At 37.3% G+C, this 25,491-nt stretch overlaps 1 protein-coding gene across 16 annotated transcripts in view; it reads right to left on the bottom strand.

The window, feature by feature from the left end:
- Positions 1-25,491, bottom strand: part of BBS9 (Bardet-Biedl syndrome 9) — a 433,011-nt gene that overhangs the window by 132,812 nt on the left and 274,708 nt on the right. Inside the window, exon 21 of one of the 16 annotated variants that reach the window (XM_049093796.1) lies at positions 15,049-19,464. The exons of the other annotated variants lie outside the window; for them this stretch is intronic. Coding sequence (XP_048949753.1) covers positions 19,399-19,464 — 66 coding nt within the window. The 3' untranslated portion in view covers positions 15,049-19,398. Of the gene's footprint in view, positions 1-15,048; positions 19,465-25,491 lie in introns of those variants that run through there. 16 annotated transcript variants of the gene reach the window in all.

The raw sequence follows: 25,491 nt of genomic DNA, 5'->3' as shown, positions 1-25,491 counted from the left end.
ACTTCCAAAATGATGAACTAAATAAAACTTGATAGTTAAACTGATAGAATAATGCTGAGAGACTCTGGCTGGTGTAAGGTGCCAATATAGCAACGGGAAGAGGAATCTCAACCGGGAAAGGAGCTGCTTTTTGTTTGTTGAACTTTTCTCTTCTTTCCCCCTCAACAACCAGCAATAAGGACTTTCAGACTATTTTAGCACTGTACTTCTGATCTCCTAACTCCATTCCCACTGCTTCTAAAAAGCCTCCTGGCAGAAAGGAGAAAAGCCCCAGCACTTGACACATTTCACAAAAGCTTCCTTTCAAAGACACTGGGTTGAGATGCAGTTTAATTAAGGACAGGGGCAACAGCATCCCAGTTAAACTTAAAAATACCAAATACCGAGGGCGCTACAGCTTCTGGAATCCTAGCTCTTCTACTGCTAGCAAAAGCTCACTGACCCCAGAGCACTAAAAGAATCGCCATAACATAATCTGGGTGTGAAACTGAGAAATGTTCACCTATTCCAGTGAATCATTCTTCCGTAACATTTGCAAATAAGTGCAAGTATACTCCCCCTGGGCAAACACCTGTTTATGAACAAGAACATGTCATTAACAGAGACCTGTTTCTTTTACACACTGTGCCAAATTCAGTGTAACTCATTTGGCTTCTGTCAGAATTGGATTTCTAATCCTGTGTTCTAGACAATTAGCTATAATCCTTAGCTTCTTGTCACTTATTTTAGCCTAAAAGAAGGATTTTTCACAAAGAAAAATGGATACAGAATAATTAATATGAACACCCTCTCCAAAATGGTAAGTTAATTCTACAAATTTATAAACTGTACTTGAATTTTAAGCACTGATGTTAGATGCTCTCAAGGAAAGAAGTTTATGGATCAACTGAATAAAAAATATCCTGGCACAATGTTCTGAGAGCTAGGCTTTTAAAAGGTTATCTACACTTGTTTTACAACTCACTTTTTTCTCTCATTCAGAAAATCAACTTTACAGATGTGTTTCATTCACCCTTTTCTCAGCTGAGTTTTATATTCCTTCTTAAAGAGGGACATAAACAATTTAGCCAAAACCAGACATTTTCTATAACAAATACTATTCAAAAAAACAAAAACAAAAAAGTAGATTGATCCAAGCTAGACAATTGTCCCTTTTACAAAGTGCACCTGGAAGCACCATTCAAATTTTCTTGTGCTAAACTCACAGGAGAACTAGCTAATTGTCTCAGAGCGAAAGACTAGAAATTAAAAGCCTTGAATCTTCTGATTCTGCCATTTGCTGTGTTATTTTGACAAGTCACTTAACCTCTTTGGACTTTTATTGATCTATAAATGGCAACTATTTGGTAAATGACAGGGTCATTTACAGAAAGGATACTTTAAAAGCATTGACTAAGAATTGTTAAATGAAAGTTAAATTTACTCTTAAACTCTTAATTGAGATATTGGGGTTTTTCAGTAATACTCTTTTCAGATACAATTTCCAATAAAGTTTTTCCACAGATAAATCTTTTATGTTTCCAGACAAATTAATCCTGAATTCAAAATTATCAGCTGGCTATGGGAAATGCAGAGGACTATTCTAAGATAGATGCTTTCTATATTTTAAACATTTTAAGTACAAAAATTATCAGGCAGCCCAGGTGACTCAGAGGTTTAGTACCACCTTCAGCCCAGGGGGTGATCCTGGAGACCCAGGATCGAGTCCCACGTCGGGCTCTCTGCATAGAGCCTGCTTCTCCTTCTGCCTGTGTCTCTGCCTCTCTCTCTCTCTCTCTCTCTCTCCCTCTCTCTCTCTGCATCTCCCATGAATAAATGAAATCTTTTAAAAAAATTATCCCTTATTCCACCAACAAGTAAGTTTCAGAAGGCATCTGATCTCATAATGTATGGAAATGAGTATGGTAACATTTCTCGTTGATTAAACATAGTGGAGGGCTTATTAAAATAATAACAATAACCTATGAATCCTTATTCTCTGGTCCAGAGAAAAGTCTTAATCAAAATCCTCCTAAGTCAAGCAGAAGAAAGGCTCCACAATCTGCCCCACATCATATCTCAGAGTGTATCAATAATGAGAGACAAGTTTTGTGGAGGTAAAACTCCTCTGACCAAACACAAGCTAATTTATTTCATTCTTGCTGTTCCTCCTGTATCTTAGAAAATATGTGGCCTCTTGCCAATAACTCTCAGCATTATAAAGCTAGTTACTTCTGTGACTCATTCATTCATCAGTGTGCCCCATGGATTTCCAGAAAGATGACCCTCTATGTAAACAATGTATGAAGAGGCCCACAGAAGCCAGAGAAGAGGCTTCCCAGAAGACAGTTTAAAATAGTTCTGGAGTGCACCTTAGCTCCTTTATAAGGGCTGCATACACATTCTCCACTGTGCACCATGGAAACCAAGTCTTGGCCCTACTTACTAGTCACCCTACTAATTAACAGTGTGACTCGTTTGTTCTACAAACATATTTTATTAAGAAAATTCATCTCAAAATCAGAATCAGGTTTTTTATTTGGCTTTTTAAGTTTTTATTTTAATTCCAGTTATAATCAGAATAAGTTTTCTTAACATTTTATTTATTTATTCATGAGAGACACACAGAGAGAGAGGCAGAGACACAGGCAGAGGGAGAAGCAGGTTCCATGCAGGGAGACCAACATGGGACTCGATCCTGGGTCCCCAAGATCAGGCCCTGGGCTGTAGGTGGTGCTAAACTGCTGAGCCACCTAGGCTGCCCAATCAGAATGAGTTTTAAAGAGAATTGGCAATCCTATTTATGGCATTTGTATTTGTTCTATTTAAAAACTTGAAAAATAAAGAACAAAAACTTGAAGTTTTTGTTGGATATTACATCTTGCCAGTTTTGAATCAAAGCTCCATCTGACACTATAGGAAATGCAGAGACATTACTTAAGGGGATCCTATGTTCACGATCCTATATTCTTTTTGTCATCTATGATAGCAATCTTAAACTTCCCATTTTAGGGATCCCTGGGTGGCTCAGCGGTTTAGTGCCTGCCTTTGGCCCAGGGCATGATCCTGGAGTCCTGGGATCGAGTCCTGCATCAGGCTCCCTGCATGGAGCCTGCTTCTCTGTCTGCCTGTGTCTCTGCCTCTCTCTCTCTCTAATATATAAATAAATAAAATGTTAAAGAAAAAAAACTTCTCATTCTATCTGAAAGAGAAATCTATTTACCCATATCTAAGATAAAGAAAACAAATACTTCAGGGGAGAGGGAGGAAAACCAAGGGATATTCTGGTTCTGACTCAAATTTTGCTTTTTTAACTCTAAAACTAGAATCAAAGAACAAAGTAAAAGAGTCTTTCAACTAGAACTTAAAAATGACTCTTTGTAATGGACTAATATATATTAGTACAGGCACATGTTTAAGAGGAAAGATACTGAAGTGAAGACACCATCTTAGTTCTTTTGCTATGCATCTCTTCTTCCATATTACAATACAGCTGCCACTGTGAAAATGAAGCTATCTTAATTGAATGCATATTTTTCTTTTAATAAACAATCAACTATATTGATTGTTCATAGTTGATTCAATACAATATTGAATATTGTACCTATATTCAAATTCAAAACCTCTGAGAAATTTGAAGTTACCAGTTTAAAGGATTTAAATTTAGAACTTAAACTTTTAAAACTTCCATCCCTCAGTCAGTTCTAAGATACTTAGTTGCCTTTCTTCTGTGTACTATAACTAAAAATATTTATATCTCTTATGATTAAACAGTAATTGTGTACCAAAGAACACTAATATTACATAAATACATCTTGGATTAATGGGGTGGGTGTGTGTGTGTGTGTGTGTGTGTTTAACCCCATGCTTCTGCTTTGATGATGAATTATTCCCCAGCACAATAATTTCATTATCTCCACATATTCCAAATATTTTTTAAATTGCTTGTTATTAAATACATAAAAGGCAGATATATTGATTTACTCAATAGTTCTAATTAAATAAATAACTTCCTCTTTTACAATATTGTAACAAAATATGTTGAGCCAAGTAAGCAACCACTAACAGCTCTGTTAAAATAGAACACAAAGGGGGCCAACCCAGATTGTTCTTACAATCCCCTACGGCTCTGATCTTCTGTTAGTCAGAACCCCAATTCAGCATTGCCTTTTTTTAAAAAAGCCTACACCCTACTTACCACACTACATGGCGGTGTTTTCACCATTAACAGTTTTCTGTGGTCTCTAACACCATGGTTAATCATTACTACAGGGATAATTTTGCTGAAATAAAGTCTAGGAAAAAAAAGACTTTAACTTTGTCAGATCACCTTGAGTAAGAGGTAGGACATAAAGGCAATACTTTGAAGCAGGGAGAAAAAAGAACAGGGACACCTTGTCAAAGATTTCTCTCTGGTGTAGTAAACTGACTTTCTTTGTGGTGCAAATATATTTTCTAGTCAGAGGCAGATTTTACCTGGAAAATGAGAGAGTGCCTTAAGTATTGATCCAGAAGCTCTACCTTATCTCATGAGGAACACAGAGGCCTCCTGACAGTCCATATAACTACAGGGCCTGTGTTACTGTTATTTTGCATTCCCTCTCACTACATCTAGCAATGGCTCTCAATTAGGCATCACCATCCATATTTCAAAGACAAAGAAGTGATGTTTGAGAAGATGAGGTGACTTGCCCACGGTCTTCTGTAAGCATTAGAGCCAGGGAACACCTGTGCACTGGGTGCTTAAGAACTAAAAATAGGGATCCCTGGGTGGCTCAGCAGTTGAGCATCTGCCTTTAGCCAGGGCGTGATCCCAGGATCCAGGATCAACTCTCACATCGGGCTCCTTACAGGGAGTCTGCTTCTCCCTCTGCCTATGTCTTTGCCTCTCTCTCTCTGTGTCTCTCATAAATAAATAAATAAAATCTTTTTTTTAAATCCCACTGAAAATAACTGGCATTTTGTGAGTATTTGACATACCTCATCTCACTTAACCTTCACAACTTGATGGAACTGGGTATTATGGGTATTATCCCTCTTTACAGAAGAAAACTGAGTCTCAGCAGAATTGTCACTTGCCTGTGGTCTTAAAGTTCATCAGAATTGCCCTGATACCAGGAAGATAAACCTTTACCCTGGATTTTAAGTTTTGAAAGGCCAGAGCAGGCCCTCCTATCTGTTCTCCTCCCCATGGGTACAATAGTCTATAAAGCCAAGGAAACGTATTAGCCAAGAGTCATGTATTCCCCTTCTAGACACATCTGATTAGTTCAGAATTCCCTGCCAAACTGCCCCAAGCTCCCCTCCATAGCCTCTTTGGGCCTCTACCGCAAATCCCTCCCTAGGGCTGACTTTAGAGCAGGTGTCACATGCCCAGAGACCTAGGCTCAAGGTTTGAACAAAGGATGGCTTTTTGGGTAAGAAAGACACAGCCTGGACTTCTCAGATGACATGTAAACACTTCATAGTGTGGAACAAACACAGAATGCAGTCCTGGGTCCTATTCTCCTTACATAACCGTGTTCTAGGCAGAACTCTGAGGTACCCAAGTATCCAAATTCAAACATAACCCTCCAGATCATTATAAACATATATTTGTCAGGGTAGAAAAAAAGAGGCTTGATTTATAACTTTTAAAAATGTGTCCACATAGTGCATGTAAGCCATCATTTGCATTCTTCCCTCAAGCCCCACCAGTATTAGGCTGGGGCCTGCAGCTAGTAAATGGCAGAGCTAAAACCTAAGAACAAGTCTGTTTGCCTCCAGAAAGAATACCGTGTTATCCTCAACATCCATGCACCCACAGTAAGGCAGCCATTGTGATCTAGGTGGTATGACTCCACTTCTAGAGGTAAATCATGATTTCTCTAAAGCAATCATTATAATCCCATCCCTCTAGGCAATGACTGGTTCAGGGATCTGGCCTAATATACTCAATATATAACATTTCTCTAGCATCAGAGATTGCTTTCAAAGTGAGTAGTTGACCCAATATAGGCAGGAAAAAAATAAGGAAAAGTCTGCTAGAGGCTCTTAGTATTTCTATCCTCTAAGAGTAAGCCTCTAGATGTCACATGCAGCTGCAAGACTCAACACTGCTGTGGATATCTCACTACTACCAGACCAAGGATGAAACCAAAATAAAAGGAAGGCAAAGTCAAGTAGTCACTAGGCAACAGAATGGAAGCCACTGGACAGACAGCCAAGAATCTTCTGGACTTTCAGATATGAGGGCCCATGCATTGCCCTATTGTTTAAGCCAGTCTGAGTTGGATTTCAGCTACTTACAACCCAAAGCATCCTTAATTGGTAGATCTCAAAGCCCAAGCTCTTGACCACTATACAATACTACCTCCCTTGCAGGACAAGGAGGAAAGAGTGAGGGGCTGCCCTGGCCCCTCATGAAAAGCAAAAAGGCTCTTAAATCCTGCTTAAGTCCAGAGTAAAACATGTATTTAGATCCAGTCTGTCACTGTTAGCACAGAAAGGGCCAATTAGCCCCTTCTTCCTTTTAGCTCAGCTGCTTTGTGATGGAGTCAGTGAACACAAATCCTCCAGAATGTATCATTTGAAAAGTATAAAGAGCATGCCTTGTCTAATAGCACAGCCATTCTTACCCCTACACTGCAGTTGAGTTCTAGCTTGATTTCTAGTACTTTAAAATCTCAGTCATATGGAACATAAGAGATTTTTAGATAAGCTGAGGGTTTGTAGAGCCATCAGTAAAAAGTGCACCATTTTAAAGGAAATTTTTTTTCTAAATTGTGCTCCAACCCCACTGCCTTCTTAAATGGAGCACACTTCACATAATTTAATCTTTTCCTGATGATTCAAAGAAGACACTATTATGAACACCAATTGCTGCATTAGTTTGTACATTCATTCAGCTGGAAGAAATTATGGAGAGGTAGAAAGCTCTTTTGATCCTATACTACATAGCTGTAACTATTACACAATTGTTGCTCTTGAATCTAATTTTATAGATGCTGTCTTCTTTCTTCTAATCACAAAATCAGTTGTTACTTCCCACTCTTGTTAAAGTGTCTACCTATAATAGCTCTCTTACCTAAGACAGTACATTTACTCTACAGTATGTTTTTAAATACATGAAACATTAAGAATGCTTTATTTTTAATAATATTTAAAATATTATTTAAATTTATTAATAAATTTATTTATTTAAAGTATTTATTAATTTATTAAAATTCCAATATTTAAAATATGATATTACAAATATCATTTCCTGAGCACTGGGCATGTTCACCTGATTATATTCAGTTTTATGTCTATTATTTCATGTAATACTCAACTTTGTAAGGGAGATATTATCCCTACTAGAGAAATGAGAACACTGAGGCTCCAGTAAACTGGATGATTTTTATTGAGGTTAAACAGAGGTTAAGGGCAAAGCTGAAGTGAGGATGTACAGAACCTTCCTACAGGACAAGTGCACAGGCTCTATGAATATTATTTTGATTAGTCAAAAGACTATGGTTCTTGGTAAGAAAAGAGAAGAGCTAAATTTCAGAAAGACAGAGTGTTACTGTGGAAGGAAAAACTCAGAAATAAACTCAATTCTATAAACTGGTGATTAATAAAGAGGTACTTCTGTTATTGGCCAAACATGTACAATTTGTTTTCTTAATTCTCAGGTAAAAAGGAGATAGACATAACAAATACATTTGGATGGGTGTATTTAACTCATCTTAAATTTGTTTCATTTCCAGATTATATATGGAGAAATATTCCTAAAAAATATCTCTGCACTCTAAAACAGACATATGCTACACCCTCCAATGATATAAAATCTTATTAATTAAACCTAGCAATTTTTCAAAAATAGTAAATTTATCAAAACTAGTCAAACTTGGGCAGCCCAGGTGGCTCAGCAGTTTAGCACCGCTTCAGCCCAGGACATGATCCTGGAGACCCAGGTTCGAGTCCCATGTCAGGCTCCCTGCATGGAGCCTGCTTCTCCCTCTGCCTTTGTCTCTCCTCCACTCTCCCTCCCTCTCTCTTTCTCTCCCCTCTTCTGTCTCTCATGAATGAATGAATGAATGAATGAATGAATAAACAAACAGTCAAACTTAAGGCCATTCTAAGTCTTCACTGCTGGCTTCCCATCATTGAGACCTCTCTCCACCTCTCTCTAGGGCTCCAGGCCCTAGAACTACTCTAGCCACTCTCTATGGGGTAACTCAGCTATTTATTGGTGAAGTCTACTGAGTTTCAAACAGTGAAATTATACGTTTTGGAAAACCAATCTGCATGTAGTCAACACTATTTTGGTAGTGATCTACCTGCTATGGGTGGTAATTCATGTACCACCCCCTCTTTACTACAGACCTTACAGAAGCCTCAGGGAATAAATTATGCATCATGTTCTCGCCCAAAACCAATCATTCAGGGCAACATTCCTTCCTAAGGCAGAGACACAACCTAGTTGTATGGGACAAGTACCACAATCAACCTCAAATACAAGAAGTCAAGATACTGGATTTCATCCTTTTCTCCCACCTTTTCTTCTCTCATATATCCAATGAATATTTATTGAAAGACAATGGAGCTCTGGAACCAGACTACTGACCTTGAGCTACTTACTTAAATTCTCTAGATGAGTTTATCTCTAAAATAGGGGTAGTGATAATATCTACCCCATTGTTCTTTGAAAGGAAATGACCTAATTTATTAAGCACTTTGAACAGACTGAATACAAATTAATTGTTCACTAAATGTTAGCTATTTTTCTTATTATTCTATGCCAGGCCCTCTGTCAGATACTAGGGAGACAGCACTGAATAAGAATAACATGCATCTGCCCCATGGAGCTTTTAGACTCAGAGATTTGGCACCAGTTCTAACATTATATGATCAAACTGTCTTAGATTCCCACTCTTTAAAAGGAAGAAAATAACTCTAGTCAATGTTTGGTTTTGGTTTGGTATAATAATCACATTATTATACAAAATCATCTCAACTTTACTGAGTGTTTATTCCATGACCAGGCACTGGACCAACTGCCTTACAATATTACCTCATTGAATCCTTACAACAATATCATGAAACAGATACTACCATCCTCATTTTATAGCTCAGGAAACTGAGGAAAAAGAGGTCAAGTTAAGTCCCAATATAGAGATCCAGGTCAGTCTGACTCTGGAGCTGCTGTTCTAGACCCTTATTCCAACCTACCTTCATAAGAGCAAATGAAGTACTACATACAAGGGCCTTGAAGTAAAAAATTGCCAAGACAAAAGGGAATGTACTCGGATGACATCTCAATCTGAAGAATCAATCCTAGCCTAAGAGACTGTGCATAGGTCACTAGAAAGGCTAGCAAACAAAGCACAGAAAGAGGCCTGAGCTGAGAAAATATCTGGAGGTTTGAATAAGGCTGAGATCAGGGAATTTGGGTTCAAAGGAACAGTCCAGCACTGGCACACCCCATCCCCATCAGTGCAGGACCTTGTTCTCCTTTAATGGTGGGCAACGCTGCAGCTATTAGGGCCAAAAGAGGCCAGAAACCTGGCAGCTAGGAATCAGAGTGATGGACCATTAAAGAAGGCGAGAGGCCTTCCACCTTCATCTCACTGGCCAGAACTACAGAACATGTCCACTCTGAGCTGAAAGACCCTAGAAAATGAGAGTTTTTAAAATGAGGTACCATTCCTTTTCCCAACCCCCACATACAATTGGGAGTTCCACTAATAAATAAGGAGTGCTGGATACCACGTAGGCAACCTGAGGTCCCTGAACTATATATATACACCTTTCCTTCTTCATTAAAATCAGCTATGATTCTTCAATATTTTTTTGGAAACTCCCAAAAGTAATGCATCTATTATACCTAGAGCAAAAGCTATCCAAAGTCACCTTTGGTTTAAAATTCCACAGAAATTCTCTAATAGATACATGACCCATAGCATCCACCTCAGATCACCAACCTAATCATTCCACATCAAAAAAATATTTAACAGATCAATGGTAAATTTCTATAAAACAACAGTAAATATATCTGATAGCAAATTAAGGGAGATATTTGTGGGAAAAGTCTTTTTGGAAACAATTTGATGACCTTCTAACAAGCATCCAAATCAGACCTAAATTTTCTATATACATAATTTTTTGAATGTCAAAACAATACTAAAGTCAACTCAAGCCATGACTACAGAAAATGGAGATTTTCTTTGTTATTATTTAATGTATATTAAGCATTGCAAATGCTAATTGTAATGAGGTTTGTCCTCTGAAATACTAGGTCTGACTATTTCCTGTGAAGTCTGTTTATTTGTGAGATGCCCACTAGGATTGCTTTTCTGCAGCTTCAATAATTAATTGTGTATCACAGGCGTCTCATAATATCAATCTGCGGCCATCTGGCCTAGAAGTGAGGAGAGAAGACTGCCAACTAAGAATAAAGGGGAATATTATGGTTTGTCTCTTCTTTCACATCTTTAGCAATATTTGTTTTTCTGTTTCTTTCTCCATGATAATGTGTAAGAAACACAATCCTAAAAATATCTGCATGGTCTTTGGATAGATGCTCTTAAGGTCTGATTCTAGCCTTTGATATTGTGACATGATTGTTTATCCTATAAATTCATTAGTTTCTTTACCACCCATATCTGGCTTTTTCCCCCCTACTACTATTATCAAGCAACTTTCACTTAGTAGCAGGGTTTGCCACCTTTGGCCTAATATAGGGTGAAATGAGCCTCACAGTCAACTCAGACTAAATCTGTTCTCCACATGTTCAGGCTTTGTCTGGATGCCATTTGGAAGACCTCTGATGTGCTCAACATCAGATCCTGTCTGGGGATTGATGTACCTCACACCAAGGGAATGGAAAGGCAAGCAAACCCAAGACTTCATGCTAATACTGCTCATCACTCACCCCAATAGCACAAGAGGAAGCACTGGAAAATGTGATATTGTCTTTTTTTATAGAAATACATACAAGACAATGGAGAAGGCAAGACTTAAGCTACTTTCTCATTTAATCATTTTCTGCCTTTTCTTGGACAAACACCAAGTTTCTAACTTTAAATAAAGCTTAAATGAAGACCTTAATAATCTGTTAGATATGCTGTTTGCCAAATATTTTAGATTTGATTTGATGGTAGATATGACACCTAATACTGTAAGGGAATTTTGAGCTCTTTCAAGAAAATAGCTTTAGTATTTATTAATGATTATGAATGTTAATTAAATATTAATACTTAAATACTAATTTAATATTTAATATCAAGATATTAGCCAATTGGTAATACTCTGGACTCAGAACTGCACCCTAATATTGGCCATAGGAACACAGAAATTTTGACTCATTCTAGTTATTCTCATTGTTCACAAGAACTTCACTTTTAGGGCCTTCCTCATTCACTTATTAAGTACTCTGACTATATCTCTATGCTAAATAGGTTTTTGTTGTTATTGTTTTAATCTCAAGCAGCCAAATGCCAGAAGTCTCAGTTTCATGTCAAATAAATTTAAAATTGAGGTTCTAGGTCTTAGGATATTATTTAAAAGAATGATGATATAATTATAAATTATCTGGAGCTTCTGGGTGGCTCAGTGGTTAACCACCTGCTTTTGGCTCAGCTCATGATCCCTGGGTCCTGGAATAGAGACTCTCATCGGGCTCCCCACAGGGCGTCTGCTTCTCCCTCTGCCTATGTCTCTGCTTCTCTCTGTGTGTCTCTCATGAATAAATAAATAAAATCTTTTTAAAAATTATACATTATCTACTTCAAAACTATATTAATACCATTTAAATGGGTTAACATTGTTTCAACAAAGTGAGGAGCAATTTGATAAATGGAGAACATGCCAATTATATAATAATATAAACTTTCTATGCCTCAATCTGGTCACAGAGATCTTATTAACTTTATATCTCAACATATAAGTAGTTTACTAAATATATACTTATTGTGGTATACCAGCATTTCTGATATAAAAAACACAATACATGCATTTCTGCAGGAAACTGCCTACTGAAAATAACAAAGTAAATGGGAGGAAAGGGACTGTGAGTAGACCACTCAAAATTTAATGTAATTCTGTAATCAGAATAAAATAATAACTCCTCTCCTAGTAATACTAGCACAGTTCACTATCCACTGGCATTTGCATCCAGCAATCAATCAGTCACTGCTTTGCATAGCCTAAAATCTAGGCTCATGCTTTCTCCTATAGTAGGTAAGTCCTTGCATAAACTTATTTCTTTTTTTTTTTAATTTTTTTTAACTTTTATTTATTTATGATAGTCACAGAGAGAGAGAGAGAGGCAGAGACACAGGCAGAGGGAGAAGCAGGCTCCATGCACTGGGAGCCCGACGTGGGATTCGATCCCGGGTCTCCAGGATCGTGCCCCGGGCCAAAGGCAGGCGCCAAACCGCTGCGCCACCCACGGATCCCATAAACTTATTTCTAACAGAGACAAGACACATCAAAATTCCGATTCTGACCTAGGGATTTGACAAGCACATAACCTTGCCCCTCTTCCTTCCCTTCCTTCCACCCTCATCCCCCCAACACACACACTGTTTTTTAAACACAGGGAAAGATGCACTTTATACCCTCAGCTTCCCTCAGATAACTGTTGTGAGGCACAGCAGTTCTTGAGGCAACTAAACAAGCCATTACTTGCCCTAAAGAATCTTCTGCAAGATTTTCAACTTCTATCTGAAGGTCTCTTCTCAACTTGTATCTTAAGGCTTTTTCTTTAGTTATGAGAGAGCTTAAAGTATGTTGTAGGAGAACAGACTATACTGGGAATCTACTCTTTACCAGTGACAGACTCTAAAGCAGAGACTAGAACTCCCATAATAAAAAAGGCAGCTTGTCTGACCTCCCATCGTGCGATGTTCTGGGCTCTTACTTAAGATCACTAAGCCTCGACCCTGGCATAAATCCAAGCCAGCTCTCATTTAGAAATACACGTGTTCTTGGAGCCAAGACATCTGTGTGTTATAATGACATGCAAGTAACAAAGGATTGTTTATATCTCACTTTAGTATAATGTGAACATTTAGCTGTTGCAAATCAGCTTTCTATAATGACCAGTCCTTACTTAAAGGATTTATTATATTTCCAATTAAAGTCCTTCGCAATGTACAATAAATTTATATGTCCTGATTAAGTTGTTCATTATTGCAACTCCAGAGGTGCTATGAAGATAAGATAGTAGCTAAACATGTTGAAAATTGGAAAAACTTTAAAATAATTCATATTGTATAAAATAACTATATCAAATTAAACCTTATTCAAATAACTTACTTCATTTTTATCTCTTTGAATAATAGAGTTATTGTTCTCCAAAACTGACAATGAAAAAAAAAAAAAAACAGTATTAGGGCAGAATAGAATGATCCTCCTGCTATTAGGAGTCATCAAGATGCAGACTAGTTCATATCTGGGAAGGCACCATCAACAGTGGTGGCCATCTCTATTTGGTGGTCCTAGTGAAATACAGATGTGTTAAGGTCACACTCTGACCCAATACACTGCACTACAGCATTACCCTTCAAAAGGAAAAGCTGAAATTCTGGCCAGGGTTGCCTTAGGGTGTAAGAAGAGAGTAATTATCTTTCAAACCAGAGAAGGTAATGGAAAAGGTCATTTCAGAGGTCAGAAAACCAATTCAAACAGCTCATCAATTCAAACACCTTCTCTAATTTTTTAACTACTTCAACTTGTGGTGAGCACAGTTTGGACTCTTTGTTTTGGTAACTCGTAAACCTCTGCTGATGACTTCTTTTCTTGGGCATTCATTTTATGGCTCTAAACTTTTTTCAAGTAAAGACATTTTTAAAAAATTATAATCCATGTTCACATAAAAAGAGTCTGGTGTCATAGGTACCCTATTTTTGCTTGATTACAGGTCAATATTTGCTATTGGACTACAAGAAAATGCCTCCAATATGAACTCCTTACAGGTCAAAATGGAGAAATCAACAAGTTATTTTCAATATATGTTTTTAATCGTGGAACAGTGAGTGTTTATGTATAATATGGCTTCCAAACTGAAATAAAATGTTAAGTCTTTTTGTAACAATACAGATTACTTTACACTGATCAGAAACTTTCATATGTAATATAGGTATTAGTAAAAACATGCAAAGAATGATATAATATCCTTGGGAGACAAACAATATTTAAGGCATGGAGTCTATAGGGAAAGATGATATACAGGTTCCCAGAGAGAAAATTATAAAAACAGAAGACAGGATATCTGGATTTTAAAAAATTCCAGTGACAAAACTAGTCCTCCACCAGCTGAAGCTCACAATATGCAGGGATGAAGTTTTCCATATTTCTTTTCATGAACTAGCAGACAGAATGACACATAAGTCTTTCTCATCTACATCTTTTTATCAAATCCAAATCAATATTTCTGGTGAACAATTATACACTGAAAAATTTGGCTATTAAGGCATTTGGCTAAAAAAGCCATTTAAAAAATAGCCATTTTTACCAAAACCAATCTCCAATTCATAAATTCTTTTTTTAATTTTTTTTTTTAATTTTTATTTATTTATGATAGTCACAGAGAGAGAGAGAGAGAGGCAGAGACACAGGCAGAGGGAGAAGCAGGCTCCATGCACCGGGAGCCTGACGTGGGATTCGATCCCGGGTCTCCAGGATCGCGCCCTGGGCCAAAGGCAGGCGCTAAACCACTGCGCCACCCAGGGATCCCTCCAATTCATAAATTCTTGACAATACTGCAGTTCTACTACAAAACAGTCAAAATTTTTCATAGAATTGAGTATATATGATCTACCCATTTACCAATATACAAGGTATGACAGTAGAATAATGAGACCAATTCCATAAACCAGTCCATTAATTTTTCACACATGACATATAAGATGCCAAAAATGCTATTTTCAATAGACTTCATCAGTTTTCAAAGCTATTTCTTAGGAAGACTTTTTTTAAATTTCTGCTTATATATACATAGCATGGAAACTGAATAAAGACCAATCCAGGTGAAAACAGCTTATAACTCTAACCAGACCCGGGGTAATTACAGAATTCTGATAAACATCAAGCTAATGAGACAAATACAAGTGATCATATCATCTTTACTGTATACTTCTTTGAGGGGCAATAATCTTCAAATTTGGTGTATTTACAGTAGAGCTTCCCATCATTGATGTTGATTTGTGATGTGCTAATTACCTTTTCCTTCCCAACCAAATGATAGTAAGAACTTTTCAGACAAAAATGGACTTGCTTCCATTTTAAACAATTGAAATGCTTTAACTCATAATTTTAAAACTTTCTAAAATTATTAATTTTCACTCCCTCTAATTTCACTACAAATTTAATAATTTGGTGTAATGTTTCCAAAGTACTTCAAATACATGCCACTGATACCATCTTGAGAACATTTTAGTTTTAAAAAATTCATACTTGTATTCTACATACAGCTTATACACCACAAACCACACTGCTTCTTTTCTATGCTTTATGTTACAGCCTGAATTATGCAAACTGTTGTTATCTTAATCTCTTTCCTGTTCTTTGACAAAGATAATACAATAATTAGCATCAAGGGCTTTTAGACCAAGAGTTCATGGATTCAACTGTCAAACTGACTGAATGTGAAAATTTCTTAGAAGTATATGCCAGAGATGGTTGAAAACATTCCTATAATTGATGGGCAATTTTTCTGGGTTGAGCTGAGATAACCTATAAAAGGAATGTCTTTAATTCATCTTAAACTTTCTGAGCTCCAAAAAAGATGAATCAAAGTCTTCATAATGGATTCTTAGGAAACAAAACAAATCAAAAAGGTAATGAGATAAAACAAAAGTCATCAAAGTGCACATTAGTTCCAATTAAAAGGGATAATAACCACATAAATACTAACCTGGTATAATGGAAATATCAGACAGAGAAAGGCACAAAAAAATAAAAGGATGTTTAAGCTTAAGCTTCAGGCTTTACTTACAAAAATACTTAAGATCTCAAAAAGAACATTTTTAAAAAGTACATATATTTTATGTAGTAATAATCCAAAATATCACTAAATGACTAATAATTTTCTACAAGCTCTTATTGGGATTCTCATGTTATGAGCACACACATTAAAGATTATTCCATCATAAATTCTTTGAAAATCAATCTGCTCTCCTGCCTCAGTTTGGGTCAGGTCATAATCTCAAGGTCCTGAGATTGAGCCCCACATCGGGTTCCACACTCAGCAGTGAGTCAGCTTGAGATTCTCTCCCTCTCCCACTGCCCCTCCACTCAACACATGTTCTCTCTCTCTCACTCAAATAAATAAATAAACACTTTTTAAAAATAAAGATGTTCAGCATCACTAATCATTAGGGAAATTCAAACTAAATCCATACCTTCTGATTAGTGTCTCAAAGACACAGGTAACCTGGTCTTTGAGAATACTACTGAACTATTTTAAACTACATGAAAATTAAGTCCTAAAATCTTAACCTTTAAAGCAGCATGGCAAGTGACAAAAATTGTCTGAATAAATCTTCAACAGCCTTTTAAAGTAAGCAGAAGCAAGTATTCTCAATTTATAGATGAAGAAAAGTTTCAAACAGTAATAGACTTGTTCAAAATCACTCTACAAATTAACTGATGGTGCCAGAATTAATTTTTGTTCTCTCATTCCACGGTCTCAGGCTTCAGGTTACACAAGAAAGAGCTGACTTGTGTTCAAAATTCAATGTCCTTCTTTATTCTCTAAAAATTCATATGTTGCCCACTTTTTCCAAAATCCAGCATGGTACTGAGCACTATGAAAGCCCAAAGATATTGCTCTGTCCAAAGTCTTCACTTCTTTCTCTTCTAGCTAGGCAAGAATACACTAGACTGCCAGATTTGGATTTTTTTTTTTTATTGTACTTCTCTTTGAAGTATCTCAGGTTCCTATGAGCTTGGTCTACCTCATTTAATGGTATATCAACGGACCTTGGAATTTTCCCGTGTTTAAGAATGCCCAATGTCTAACATCAATTAACCTAATGTTTTGTAATTCAGTAGTTTGTTAGATTCTTGATAAATAACTTCTTTAAGAAGGACATGCTGAGGATGGAGTTAAGATAGTGGAATAGTAGAGAGACCCTGAAATTGCCTCACCCTTCAAATACAGGTAGATCAACATTCAACTATTTTGAACAATTAGGAAGATGATCTGAGGATTAAGGAAACAATCTGCACAGTTGGAAGGACAGAAAGTGGCAGATGCGAGGTTTGGATTGGGGAAGAGAAAAGCCACACAGCCACAAAAGGGAGGGAACTCTTTTCACAAAGCGAAGTCAGGAAGAGGGAGAAAGCAGGAAAGAGCCCAAAGGGTAAGAACCTTGCAATAAGCCTTGGTGAGGAGATCCCCTGGGTCTCACTGGAAGAGATCGCTCTCTTTCCCTGCAGGCATCTGGATGAGCGTATTTTGCCTCTCCAAGGACAAAAGGCCAGCCAAGTATCCATTGAGCTGCACTCAACAGCAGGGTCAGAGATGCACACAGAGGGCAGAAAAAACCTTAACAACTTTTAATTCTTTGCCACAATAGGATTAAACTTCTGTGTGTACCCCAAGCGACTGCAGTGACTGCTTTGCTGCAGCAGAAGTAAGCACAAAGCAGAGATAGAAGGAGATTGCAGATAGCCTGGCTGCTGCTTTTTGCTGTCTGCCACAATAGACTCAATCCTTTGCGACAGCTTTTCTGGGACAGAAGGGAGTAGGGGACTGAGTCGCGTACAGATACTCAGTAATTTGGTTCCAGCCTTTTGCTAAGCATTACAATAAATTCTAACCTCTGTGCACACACTGTGCAACTGCTTTTTGGGTACGAGATGGTGCTGGGCATGTTCTGAGCCTCTCCTCCAGGGGACTGGAGTGGGCCCATATCTTACCAGTCCCTTTAAAACTTTAAGTTTTGAATCCCAGCCACTGGTCAACGATAAAATACGTAAGATCAGTGGCTCCGAGCATTGCCCAAGGCCCAGAGTACAGACAGGTTAAGGGCAAGGAACTGACGAAAGCCAGGAACACAGGAAATTGTTTGCTTTTCTAAGAGGGCCTCCTGAACAGTGGTGGCTGGAGGGTTTCACTCCCAAAGGACAAGGGGGGGGGGGGTCATATGCATTCTTCCTCTACCACCACCGCTCCCTCATCCAGCCCACCAGCACAGCTGGGACTTCAGAAGGAAACACAGCACCTCCAGTGGAGGCTGAAGTCCCCTACACTAAACTTCATCCACCTGCACGTGGCAGGGGCATCTTAACAAGAGCAAGTCAGCTTTTGTGCCAGCCCAGGAGAACAACATAGACCCCTGCATTTACCAAGTCACAAATTAAAGAAAGCTCCAAAACATCAGCTTCCAGTGGAAATAGAACCAGGCCTGTTTCCTTTTTTTTCCCTTTTCTTAATTTTAAAAATTTAATTTTTTAAATTTTCCTATTTACTATTATTTATTTTATAATTTTTTTCATATTACATCCTGCATTTGATTCATTTCCATATGACAAAAATAGTAACCTAGTCTAAGACATCCATTTCAATCAGTAGATATGTCGAGCCACAGATTTATCATAAAAAATATTGGATCTCGGTAAGAACGCCAGCTGGTTCTAGGGCCCCGGCCCTACATGGTGCTACAGTAGAAAAATAGCATCTCTCTTCACCACGCAGAGAGGGACAGCCTGGTCCTGAATACAGAAGGTGGTGCATCTCACCATCCCTTCGTGAGCCATCTTATTTACAACACTTTATCTTTTTTTTTTTTTTTTACATTTCTTTTTTTAAGTTATATACACATCCTCCTGGGAGAACATTACATGGTACCAAATACTAATCCCCCCCCCAAAAAAAAACCCAAAACAAAATCACAGCAAAAAGGACACATAAATAATAAAAACATTCCACTGCTGATGAGCAGCAGCCCCAAGCTTATAATATCAGGCTTATAATCCTTTTTGTTCATTTGTTGCTTTCTCTTATTTTTCAGATCAGGCTTCTTCTTTTTTTTTTCCCCCTCTCTTTTATTTTTCTATATTCTTTTTTCCTTCCTTCTTCCTTATTTTTAAAACCAGACTTACAGTTTATAGTTTGTCTATTTGTTGGCAATTTTGTTCTGTTTTCTTTTCTCTTGTCTTAAATCAGGCTTTGGTTCCTTTTTGTTTTTCTTTTTATTTTCTCTTCTTTTCTTTTTTCTTTTGCAGGCTTATCTTGACAAACAAATCAAAGCACACCTATTAAAGGTCCAAACACTCCCCACTAGAAGCAAGATACTCTGTAGAGGAAGGACCAATGGGAGAAAGCAGCCAAAACACAACAGCAGAGTGTACATAGCATACATGACAAACACTTCCTGAATAGTAGTAGTAGTAGTAGTAGTAGTAGTAGTAGTAGTAGTAGCAGTCGTAGTAGTAGCAGTAGTTGTATTATTGTTGTTGCAGTTTTTTCTTTTTTCCTTTTTTCCTTTCTCCTTTCTTTTCTGGACACAATGACTAGATAGAGAAATTCACCCAAAAAAAGAACAGGAGGTAATACCACCAGAGATTTAATCAATATGAAATAAGTAAAATATCTGAACTTAAATTTAAAACAATGCTTATAAAGTTACTGGGATTGAAAAAATCATAAAAGACACTAGAGAATCCCTTACCATAGAAAAAAAAGAACTAAAATATAATCAGACCAAACTTAAAAATGCTATTACTGAAATACAGTTACAAATGGAGGCTTTAACAGCAAGGGTAATTGAGGCAGAAATCAGTGATATAGAAGACAAAATGATGGAAAATAAGGAAGCTGAAAAGAGAAAATATAACTACTATCATGAAAGGAAGACTTCAAGAATTCAGCAATTCCATAAAACAAAATAATATCCAGATAATAGGGGTCCCAAAGATGAAGAGAGGGACAGAAGGTCTATTTGAACAAATTATAGCTGAGAATTTCTCTAATCTGGGGAAGGAAACAGGCATTTAAATCCTGGAGGCACGGGATCCCTGGGTGGTGCAGCGGTTTGGCGCCTGCCTTTGGCCCAGGGCGCGATCCTGGAGACCCGGGATCGAATCCCACGTCAGGCTCCTGGTGCATGAAGCCTGCTTCTCCCTCTGCCTGTGTCTCTGTCTCTCTCTCTCTCTCTCTCTCTCTGTGTGACTATCATAAATAAAAATAAATAAATAAATAAATAAATAAATAAATAAATAAATAAATAAATAAATCCTGGAGGCACAGAGAACTCCCCTCAAAATCAATAAAAATGGGTCAACACCTCAACATATAAAGAGAAAATCCTGAAAACAGCTCAGAACAAGAGGTCCTTAACCTATACGGGTAGAAACACAAGGCTAGCAGCAGACCTGTCCACAGAGACCTAGCAGGATACATTCAGGGTGCTCAGTGGGAAAAATATACAGCCAAGAATACTTTATCCAGCAAGGCTGTCATTCAGAGTACAAGAAGAGATAGAATTTCTAGAATAAACGAAACCTAGATGAATTTGTGAACACTAAACCAGCCCTGGAAGAAACATTGAAGGGGATTCTTTGAGCAAAGAGAAAGCCCAAAATTAACAAAGATCAGAAAGGAACAGAGATAATCTATAGGAACTGCTACTTAACAAGTAATACAATGGTACTAATTTCATATCTTTCAATAATTACTCTGAATGTAAATGAACTAACTGCTCCAATCAAAAGACATAGGATATCATGATGGATTAAAAAAAATGAGGGACAGCAGGGTGGCTCAGCAGTTGAGCGTCTGCCCTCAGATGAGGACGTGATCCTAGGGTCTGGGATTAGGTCCCACAACGGGCTCCTTGTGGGGAGCCTGCTTCTCCCTCTACCTGTGTCTCTGCCTCTCTCGCTCTCTCATGAATAAATATTTTTAAAAATAAATAAAAATTTTTCAGATGACCCATCAATATACTGATTACAAGAGACTCATTTTTGACCCACAGACACCTCCAGATTGAAAGTGAGGGGGTAGAAAACCATGTACCATGCCAATGGACATCAAAAGAAAGCTTGAATAACAATCCTTGTATCAGACAAACTAGATTTTAAACCAAAGACTATAATAAGAGATGGAGAAGGACACTATATCATAATAAAAGGGCCTATCCAACAAGAAGATCTAACAATTATAAATATTTATGCCCCTACTTGGGAGCAGTCAATTATGTAAACCAGTTAATAACAAAATTAAAGAAACACATTGATAATAACACAATGACAGTAGGAGACTTTAACACCCCGCTCACAGCTATGGACAGATCATGTAAGCAGAAGATCAACAAGGAAACAAGGGCTTTGAATGACATACTGGACCAGATGGACTTTACAGGTATATTCAGAATATTTCATCCTAAAGCAGCAGAATATACATTCTCTAGAATAGATCACATACTGGGTCACAAATCAGGTCTCAATTGGTACAAAAAGACTGAGATTATTCATTGTATATTTTCAGACCTCAATGCTTTAAAACTTGAACTCAACTACTAGAAAACATTTGGAAGGATCACAAATACATGGAGGTTAAAGAGTATCCTACTAAAGACTGAATGGGTCAACCAGGAAATTAAAGAATTTCTTAAAAATATATGGAAAGAAATGAAAATGAAAACATGACAACTCAGATCATCTGGGATGCAGCAAAGGCAGTCCTAAGAGGGAAGTATATAGCAGGCCTTTCTCACGAAACAAGGTCTCAAATACGCAACCTAACCTTACACCTAAAGGAGCAGGAAAAAGAACAGCAGAAGAACAGAAGAGAAATAATAGAGGTTAGAGCAGAAATCAATGATATAGAAATTAAAAAAAAAAAACAGTAGAACATATATAAAAAAAAAAAAACTAGGAGCTGGTTCTTTGAAAGAATTAATAAGATCAGCAAACCAACCCCTAACCAGACTTAACGAAAAGGGAAAAGACCCAAATAATTAAAATCACGAATGAAAGATGAGATCACAACCAACACCAAAGAAATACAATTAAAAAATAATATTATGAAAATCATATACTAACAAATTAGGTAACCTAGAAGAAATGTATGTATTCCTAGAAACATATACACTAGCAAAACCAAAACAGGAAGAAATAAAAAACCTGAACAGAGCTGTAACCAACAAAGAAACTGAAGCAGTAATCAAAACTTTCCCAACAAACAAGAGTCCAGGGCAAGATGGCTTCCCCAAGGGAATTCTACCAAACATTTACAGAAGAATTAATACCTATTTTTCTGAAACTGCCTCAAAAAAATAGAAATGGAAGGAAAACTTCCAAACTCACTCTATAAGTCCAGCACTACCTTGACTACAAAACCAAAGACCCTATCAAAAAGGAAAATTATGGACCAATATCCCTGATAAAGATGGATGCAAAAATTCTCACCAAGATACTAGCTAATAAGAGCCAACAGCACATTAAAAGGATTATTCACAACAACCAAGTAAGATTTATTCCTGGGCTGCAAGGGTTGTTCAACAACCACAAATCATCGATCTGATACACTACATTAATAAAAAACAAGAACATATGATCCTCTCAATAGATGCAGAAAAAGCATTTGACAAAATACAACATCCTTTCTTGATAAAAACTCTCCACCTTTTTCTCTGGAGATAGAAAGGACATACCTCAATATCATAAAAGACATGTACAAAAAACCCACAGTGAATGCCATCCTCAATGGAGAAAAACTGAGAGCTTTTCTCCTAAGGTCAGGAATGTAACAGGGATGTCCACTCTCACCACTGTTGTTCAACATAGTACTGGAAGTCCTATCCTCAGCAATCAGACAATAAAAAGAAATAACATGCATTCAAATCAGCAACTTTCACTCTTTGCAAATGACATGATACTCTGTTGAAAATCCAAAAGACTCCACCCCAAAACTGCTAGAACTGATACAGGAATTCAGCAAAGTGGTAGGATATAAAATCAATGCACAGTACTCAGTTGCATTTCTATATACTAACAAGGAGGCAGAATAAAGAGAAATCGAGGAGTCAACCCCATTTACAATTGCATCAAAAACCATAAGATACCTAGGAATAAACCTAACCAAAGAGGTAAAGGATCTGTACTCAGAAAACTATAGAACGCTTATGAAAGAAACTGAGGAAGACACAAAGAAATGGGAAAACATCACATGCTCATGGATTGGAAGAACAAGTATTGTTAAAATATCTATGCTGCCCAAAGCAATCTACACATTCAATGCAATCCTATCAAAATACCATCAACACTTTTCATAGAGCTGGAACAAACAATCCTAAAATGTGTATGGAAGCAGAAAAGATCTCAAATACTGAAAGGAATGTTGATTAAAAAAACCAAAGCTGGTGGCATCACAATTCCAGACTTCCAGCTGTATTACAAACCTGTAACCATCAAGACAGTATGATAATGGCACAAAAAACAGACACATAGATCAATGGAACAGAATAGAAAACTCAGAACTGGACCCACAACTCTATGGTCAACTAATCTTCCAAAAAGGAGGAAAGAATATCCAATGGAAAAAAAGACCTCTCTCTTCAACAAATGGTGTTGGATAAATTGGATAGCCACATGCAGAAGAATGAAACTGGACCACTTAATTACATCATACATAAAAATAAACTCACAATGAGTGAAAGACCTAAATGTAATACAGTAATCCATCAAAATCCTAGAGGAGAACACAGGCAGCAAAGCCTTTGACCTCGGCCACAGCAACTTCTTGCTAGACATGTCTCCAAAGGCAAGAGAAACAAACGCAAAAATGAACGACTGAGACTTCAAGATAAAAAGTTTCTGCACAGTGAAGGAAACAGTCAACAAAACTCAAAGGCAACCTATGGAATAGGAGAAAATATTTGCAAATGTCTTATCAGATAAAAGGCTAAGATTCAAAATCTATAAAGAATTTACCAAACTCAACACCCAAAAAAACAAAAACTCTGGTTAAGAAATGGGCAGAAGACATGAACAGACATTTCTCTAAAGAAGACATACAAATGACCAACAGACACATGAAAAAATGCTCAATATCACTTGGCATCAGGAAAATACAAACAAAACCACAATGAGATATCATCTCACACTGGTCAGAATGGCTAAAATTAACAATTCAGGAAACAACAGATGTTGGTACAGATGCAGAGAAAAAGGAACCCTCTTACACTGTTGGTAGGAATGCAAACTGATGCAGCCATCCTGGAAAACAAAACGGAGGTTCCTCAAAAAGTTAACAATAGAGCTACCCTATGAATCAGCAATTGCACTACTATAATTTACCCAAAGGAAACAAACATAAGTGATTCAAAGGGACAATGTACCCCAATGTTTATAGCATCAATGTCCACAATTGCCAAAATATGGAAAGAGCCCATCAGATGTCCATCAGCAGATGAATGGATAAAGAAGATATGAGATATACACAATGTAATATTACTCAGCCATCAAAAATAAATAAAATCTTACCATTTGCAATGATGGATGGAACTAGAGGGTATTATGCTGAGCAAAATATGTCAGTCAGAGAAAGACAAATACCATATGATTTCACTCACATGTGGAATTTAACAAAACAAAATAGATGAACATAGGGGAAGGAAGGAGAAAAAAAATAAGAAGAAAACAGAGAGGGAGGCAAACCATAAGAGAGACTCTTAACCATAAGGAACAAAGTGAGGGTTGCTGGAGGGGAGATGCGTAGAGGGATGGGGTAACTGGATGATGAGCATTAAAGAGGGCACTTGAAGTAACAAGCACTGGGTGTTGTATGCAACTGATGGATCACTGGGTTCTACCTCTGAAACTAATAACACAGTATATGTTAACTAAATTGAATTTAAATTTAAAGAAACTTTTCAAAAGAAGCAAATATTGAAATTCTAACAGCTTTATTGACCTCAAATCCTTGAGCACAACATCCAAAGCCCCCAAAACTGAGAACTATGGCCCATGACTCTGCATGCACTACACAGTAGCATCTTCACCGACACCATCCAATACTTAGTAGTATTTATGTGATAAAAGAGATGCCCCAACTGCAGTTAATCTATAAATAAATACTATCATCTACCCTTTCTTTATAAATCAAAGGCCACTGGGATCCCTGGGTGGCGCAGCGGTTTGGCGCCTGCCTTTGGCCCAGGGCGCGATCCTGGAGACCCGGGATCGAATCCCACATCAGGCTCCCGGTGCATGGAGCCTGCTTCTCCCTCTGCCTATGTCTCTGCCTCTCTCTCTCTCTCTCTGTGACTATCATAAATAAATAAAAATTAAAAAAAAAATTTATAAATCAAAGGCCACTAAGAAAATAGGGATAAAAGTTACTCTTTGTTGGCTATGACCACACTGACATCATGTACTGATGAGGTTTAGGAAAGCCAAAAGAATGTTAGGCATTATTAATAAGAATACTGATGACACTAAATATCTCATATTTGTATGGTACTTTATACTTTACAATGCATTTTAAAATAAATTCAATTACATAACTCTATAAGACACGTTTTATTTCCATCCTTC

This window comes from Canis lupus, chromosome 14, assembly GCF_003254725.2.
Source record: "Canis lupus dingo isolate Sandy chromosome 14, ASM325472v2, whole genome shotgun sequence".
In the NCBI taxonomy this organism is placed as follows: Eukaryota; Metazoa; Chordata; class Mammalia; order Carnivora; family Canidae; genus Canis; species Canis lupus.
This window is presented reverse-complemented; position numbering and strand designations above follow the sequence as displayed.